We start from the raw sequence: 7,634 nt of genomic DNA, 5'->3' as shown, positions 1-7,634 counted from the left end.
TTGAAAAAATTGTTGATGATCTACCTTATTTAAATGGTGGAGGAGGAGGGGATGTTATAATTAATACGTCTTCGCCTAAAATGTGCCTTACCGTACGTGTACTTTTATATTCTCGTGAAATTAATTTTTTTTTTTTTTTATTTTAACGAACCATTTTATTTTTTTTAAGGTTCCTTTGCTCGAAGCCATTTTGGGTTCTATTCATTCAAACGTAGATATTCCAAACATTTCAAATGTTTTAGAAAAACTTATGGTTACCGCTTTAAACTCCGAAGAAGATTTAATTCGTTTGTCTTCGTCGCGATTGTTGGCGACGCTCATTAACAAAACGGAAGAATCTTTGGCTCTGACTTTATTAAAAAAACTAATGGAACACATTTTAATGCAGTTAAATAGTCCATTAAATTCATCGAAATTCAATTGTAGTTATTTATTCACGTGGATAATGAAAGGTGTCATTTTGAGAGGAAATTTATTTTTTGAAGAATGCATCGTGAAATGGTTCGAATTGATCGGAAGAGAAGACATCGGAAGGTTCATGGTTAAAAATTTACCGATAATATTCACATCGGAGGATTTATATTTAACTCTAGATAGTCATTGTAACGTCAGGTAATTATTTATTTTTACATTTAAATTTAAAACGTATCCAATGTTTTAATTTAAAATTAATTTTTTTTTCAGGATTTTATATCGTCAAAGGTTATTCGAATATTTTCCAAAACTTTTTGAAATATACGAAGGAACTCAAGATTGTGTTAAAATGAATTATTTGATGGCTTTGATTGGTTTGCTTCAAGGTGTGCCCATTCATTTACTACAAACAAATATCGGTTGTGTTATTACTCTGCTGTTGCAAAGCTTAAGCACAAACGATGAAGAAATTTTATTGCCAAGTTTAGAAATCCTAAAAAATCTTTTAGAAAGAAAAGATCAAACTCTTGGTGACAATATTAATAATTTCATACCGAGAATATTAAAATTGTCAAAATTTGAAAATTCAATGAAAATTCGTATAAATTCATTAAAATGTTTATTTTCTTACGGTTTTTACCCGACATTTTTATTATTGCCCCATAAAAATAAGGTGAGTTTTAAAAACTGGGTTTTTTTTTTTTTTTTAAATTTAATAATAATGGATTCCCTAATAATTATTACGAATTTTCAGGTAATTTACGATTTAGAAATTTGTTTAGATGATAAAAAACGACTCGTTAGAAAGGAAGCGGTTAAGGCTCGATGTCGATGGTTTTTAGTCGGTGCTCCGGGGGAAGACATACTTCAAAATTAATATTTCAAACGTTTTATCAAGTTTTTTTTTTTTTTTAGTTTTTCGAACAATATTTAAAGTGCATTATTGTGTTATTTGTTTCAAAAGTTTTTTTTTACATTAAATTTTTTGTTTTCGTATTTGTATTTATTTAAAGATTTCATCGAATTTGGTAGATGCATCCCCATCATCATATTTTTGCGCTCCTCGAAAAGGTAAGTTAATATTTTATTTTTTATTTTTTTCAAGATTTATAACACATTCTTTACCACGATTTGAAATAATCCAAAATTTACTTTCAAAATGAATAAAATAAAATCATTATTAAATCTTTATATTTAATATTTTTTATAATGAGTTGAAATAGTTTTTAAAAATAAAATGAAATAGGTTATGTATAGGAGTAAAATGGCGCAACATCATATCGTATACGGTAAAATAAAATAAAATTTTATATATATATACAGCCTTGATATTGTATAAATTCACATGGAAAAATAAAATAAAAATGATATTAATAAAAGAAACGGTAGATTTAAATAAAATTTTGGGCGTAAAACTTACCAACCTTCAAATAATGGGTTCCTTAATATTAATTACAGTAAATTTGGATTTTAATAAATTTCTTTTATTCTGATCCTTTGGAAAACTTTAAAAAAAATTATTTATTTATGCGTGTGTGTGTGTGCGTGTGTTAATCATTATTATTATTATTTACAAAAGAAACAAACGAACGTTAATTTTCATTAAAAATTATTAAAAAAAAAGGGGGGGGGGGTGTAACATTTTCTTGACAAATACTTAAATTCTTATCAACAATAAATAAAATCAAATATGTCATGTACTCGATAATAATAATAATTTAAATGAATTTTATTGTTTTTCGGTTATTAAGTAAAAACTTTATTGCAATTTTTTTTTTTAAATGATAATTTAATAGGTTAAACATTTTATTAAATATTTAAACTTTTAAATAAAAAAAAAAACGAAGATATTTGAGGTGTAATGTTAAAAAACCTCCTTCTCATCAATTTTAATGAAATGTCAAGGATTTCCTACATTTTTTACAAAAAAAAATATTATTATTATTATTATTATTAAATTTAAATAAATGCGAGTTTTTTTTAGTAGGCGTCTCGTAATTCTGTTGCTTAACAAATTTTTTTTTTTTACTTAATTTTTTTTCAATGTCGATTAAGTGAAAATTATTATTTTGGGTGTACCTGCATAAAACACATTTTTTTTTTTTATGCAAGGTAATGCGTGTATGTATTTCCCCCCCCCTCTCCATCCCCCCTTTCTCCCCTCTTCTTCTCCCCAATCGGAAAATTTATTTTAAATTTATTTCACGTTTAAATAATTGATCAGTTGCTCCTGTTGTTGTTTTTTTTTTTATTAAAATTTTTTAATTTACTTTAATTAATTTAAACAAAATAATAATAATAATATTGAGTAAATAAATAAATAAATAAATGAATAAATAAAAATCAAGTTTTTTTAAAATTTAATATTTGTCAGTGACCGTGGTTACAAAAAAAAATTTTTTTTTTTAAATAAATGACAAAACAAAGTTGCTAAAACGCATATAATTTATTTTATTTAACAACCATTATTATTATTATTATTATTATTATTATTATTGTTTAGTATTTAAAAGATAATTATTTATGCAATGATGAAAAAAAAAAAAATTTAAAAAAAAAAACTTAAAAATATTGAAAACAATAAATTAAACGATTAAATCCTTAAAAAAGAGAGAGAGGGGGTGGGGAGGGGATAGGGGAGGGGAGACTTTTAAGGATGTAAAAATTGATCTAAAATAAAGTTTGTGTTTTAATTGTTCGCGGGGGGGGGGTCAAATGTCATTAATTTTTTTTTTTTAAACATAAGAAGAAAAGTGAAAGTTTTAATTATTCATTATTTTCTTTCCTTCGAAAAACGAAATATTATTATTATTCGCGTCGTCATTTTTATTACTTCGAAAAAAAAATTTTAATTAATTTTGATATCACAATAAATTAATAATAATAATAATAAACTATTGAATTTTTTTTTTTTTTTTATCAAAGGATTTAAAATGTTTGATTGATAACAACCGAAAAAAAAAAAAATTTTTGAGAAAAGAAAAAAATTTTCCGTAAAAATTTAAAAAAAAAGAAAAATCCTGATCACACCCTAAACAATAAAAATTTTATTAATATATTTATTTATTTATTAATAAAAAAAATTTAATAGGATTTTCCAAGGTTAATAATAATCATCATTGTTAATAAAGCTCAAATTTTATGTAAATCGTCTTCGAATAATGTCTCGAGTCTCATACGACTCGATATATATATAATAATAATAATAATATCACGACGAAAAACTTGAAAATCCGTTTTCAGACTAAGAAAATTTTTTTTTTTTTTTTTTTTTTTTTTTTTTACCCAACTCAAAACGACTTTACTCGTATATATATTTAATAATAATGATGATGATGATGATAATAATAATAATAACGAGTCAAGTTTTAATACAACCATAAATAAATTTTTTAAACGTTTTTTTTTTTTTTGTTTATATATATATATAAAAAAAAAATTTGTTATCTGTTATAAATATTAATTTATCAAAAGTAACAATAAATAAATAAAAATATATAACGTTTTTTTTTTCTTTCGTGGGGGGGGGGGTTCGGGGGAAAATTTTAATAAATTTACACATCCGGGATTCAAAACGTTATTAATTGTTTTGTGACGGTTAATAATAAATCACGTGATATTATTTAAAAAAATCTTATTGGGTATAATAAAAGAAAATTTTTTGTCATCTAGTAAAAGTAATAAAAAAAAAAAATTATTAATATTTAATTACCTGTAATAATAATAATAATTTTATTAATGATGATTTTAAATAATTATTTTAGTTTTTTTTTTTTTTTTTTTTTGTTTACTTCCTTGTAATTTTTCTTCTTTTTTTTCTGGACTATTGCTTTCGTTTCTGGATTTTCAAGGATTATATATTATTTTAAACATTAGTATTCAGGGTTTTTCACGGCATTAACTTTTAAAAAATTTTCTTTTATTATAAACAAAAAAAAAATTGTTGTTTTTTTGATGTGAAAATATTTTTTTCATTACTTCCTTATATTAATAAAACAATTATTATTATTTTAACTAATTTTTTTTTTCTATGTATTATTAATTAATTATTAAACGATATATTTTTTTATTTCCCTTTGTCCAAATCGTAAATTTAGAGCATAACCACGTCATTTTAATGTCAAAGTTCAATAATAACGTCATTAAGGGAAGCCGCCATATTGATAAAATAATAAAAATTGCTCTCTCTCTCTCTCTCTAAATTTTAATAATATATTTTTATGTTTATCATCATTTACGATATAAAAATATATATCAACTTATTAAAACACAATAAATAATAATATCATGAGTAAATAAAATTTATTTATTTATAAACAATAAAAGAAAAAGAATTAATAAATTATTATTATTATTATTATTATCTATAACAAAATGAGGGGAAAAAATCAATAATTTATCGAAAAAATAAATAAATCGATTTTATAAAAAAATAATTGTTTAAATATTTAATAAATAAGAAAAATTTTTTTTTTTTATGGGGGTCCTTGGCATTTTTTTTTATTATGGAATCTTTTATAGTTATTGAATTAATTTTGGAGAAAATTTTTTTAACACAATGACAAAACCAAAAAAAATTTATATTATTGTTAAATGAGTTCAATACAATTGTGATGATGATGATGATGATGATGATGATGATGACGGTTATATTGTTAGCACATTTGTTTAAATCAAGGTAATCAAGTGGTGGTGGTGGTGGTGGGGGGGGGAGAGAAGAAAATTTTAAAATGATGTCCATCACGGTTATAAATAAGATAAATGATCAGGATTTGTGACATGTTTTAAAAAAAATTTTAGTGTCTCTTAATTATTTATATATTACAAAATATAATTTCTACCCACTAATTTAAATTTTACATTTTTTTTTTTTTTTTGTGTATCGCGAATAATATTATTAATAACGTTTTTTTTGTCACGATTTATTTATTTATTTAATATAGATTAAAATAAAAACAATAGCAACCGGATTTTCTCCCGCTTTTTTTTTTTTTTTTTATAAACAATGACCCAGTTTGAAAAAAAAATTTTTTTTTTTTATTGCCACAAATGATTTTTCACACTTGGAGAGTGAAAATATAAGCGTCAAGGAGAAAGCAGTGGGAGAAAAACCATGACTAAGTTATTATTTTAATAATAATAATAATAATAATAATAATAATAATAATAATAATAATAATAATAATAATAATAATATTGATAGATATTACGTAAGCCATTTTTTTTTTTTTTTCTACTTGTGTAAACTTTTTGGAATACAATATGAGAAATTTCTATTTGAATGACTTGCACATCATTTTCCATTTCTTTTATTAAATAAAATTTCATCGAATATTAAATAAATAAATAAATTAATAAGATTTTATTAATGTATTTTCGTGACAAGCATTTGAAAACATTTTCGGGGGGAAAATCCCGAAAAAAAAAAAACTGGAAAATTTTTTATAAATTACTCAAATTTATCGTGCGCGACATTTTTAATAATTTATATAAATTAAAATAATTTTAAATGAGAGAGAAAAAGTTATTAATTATTAATCGATTTTATTATGTATATTACATTAATATAATAATAATAATAATAATAAATGATTTATTCAATCAATAATTTTTTATTTATTTACAATTGAGAATTTATAATAAATAATAATAATAATTGAATAAATAAATATAATAAATTTTCACTCTGTGTGTGTGAAATTTAATTATTTAAAATAATTATAGTTTGTTGGTTGTTGTTGTTGTTGTGTTTGTTCTCGGGTAGTATTAATAATAATAATTTAATTTTTTTTTATACCTTAAAGAATATTTTAATGGTTGAAGAGAGAGAGAGAGAGATTTTTTTTTTATTTATTTCAACTTTTACTTAAAAAAAAAAAAAAAAAAAATTGTTTAAATTGTTGTTTGTCGTGTAGTAGTTGGTTGTATTTAACATACAAACCTAAAACCCCAAAATTTTATGAAAAAAAGGTTTACTCATGGTATTATATAATAAGTAAAGGATTTTATCCCAAAATCATAAAGGGGGGGGGGAAAAAGGAAAGAATTACCTAATTTCCTCGAAACAAAAATAATAATAATATGATACATAAAAATTTTTATAGACGTTAAGGCCAAAAAAAAAACCAATTAGTAATAATAATAATAATAATTAGTAAAACACATTAAAAAATTTTGTTTTTATCAAAGGAGCAGGGGCGAGGGGGGAGGAAAAAAAAGGATTAAATAATTTTTCTAACCGTTAAATTTTCTTTTTTTTTAACTTATGTAATAAAATAGTCGTTTCGCTTTGTTTACACTTGTAATTTTTTTTTTCTATTATTATTATTATTATTATTATTTTTTCATTGACGAAGGTAAAAGATTTCCACTTCTTTTTTTTTTTTAAATAAAATGACATTTTCTCATCATGATTACTTAACCGTTCGCTATAAATCCAGTTTTTTTCTTTTTTTTTTTTATCGCAATAATGAGGTCTCATGTTTTTTTTTTTTTAGTAAATGTTGTTTCGTTGAAAACTTGTTTTTTTTTTTTCTTCTGCTTCTTCTTCTTCTTCTTTCGTGGATTCTCATCAGACGACAACATTCCCGTATTCGTTTAATAAATAAAAAAATTATTTACATAAATATATATATATATATATATATATATATATATATATATATATATATATATATTTAAACGGAGGCGTTTATGTTAATTTAAATTAAAAAAAAAAAGAATAATAATAGCAAGTGTAAAAAAAAAAACAAAATTATCCATGAATTTATTATTATTATTATTATTATTATTATTATTATTATTAATAAAGTTATTAATTAATTAATTAATTTATTTATTTAAAAAAAATTATTATTATTAATAAATAGAAAAAATTTTAATTAAATAATTACGAAATTTTATTTTATCGTTTACAAAAATCTATTTATTTATTTATTATTTATTTAATAAAAATTGAAAATTTATAAATTTCTTATTTATCATAAATTATTATTATTATTATTAATCGGTAAATTTCAAAATACTGTTTAAAAAAAAAATAATTCAAATGTCAAAGGTTAAAAAAAAATTTCATTTTAACAAAAAAAAAAAAAGCTACTTATTTGAAAATTATAAAGAACGAATTCTGTATTTATTAAAATTAATAAAATAAATAAATTTATTTTTTTCTAATTATTAAGATTAATAATAATAATAATAATAGTAAAATGTATATAATT

General features: G+C 21.2%; 1 protein-coding gene across 1 annotated transcript in view; it reads left to right on the top strand.

The window, feature by feature from the left end:
* Positions 1-1,291, top strand: part of Phum_PHUM238560 (DNA repair/transcription protein met18/mms19, putative) — a gene marked incomplete at both ends in the record, with an annotated part of 3,772 nt that extends 2,481 nt beyond the window's left edge. Inside the window, 4 exons of the mRNA XM_002426094.1 lie at positions 1-92; positions 170-612; positions 685-1,087; positions 1,169-1,291. The exon at positions 1-92 is cut by the window's left edge and continues 3 nt beyond it. Of these exons, the coding sequence (XP_002426139.1) occupies positions 1-92; positions 170-612; positions 685-1,087; positions 1,169-1,291 (1,061 nt within the window). The remainder of the gene's footprint in view (positions 93-169; positions 613-684; positions 1,088-1,168) is intronic.
* Between the last annotated feature and the right edge of the window lie 6,343 nt (positions 1,292-7,634).

This window comes from Pediculus humanus, genomic scaffold (assembly GCF_000006295.1).
Source record: "Pediculus humanus corporis 1103172107610 genomic scaffold, whole genome shotgun sequence".
Taxonomy (NCBI): Eukaryota; Metazoa; Arthropoda; class Insecta; order Psocodea; family Pediculidae; genus Pediculus; species Pediculus humanus.
The sequence above is the reverse complement of the archived record's forward strand: the minus strand, read 5'-3'. Positions and strand labels throughout refer to the sequence as shown.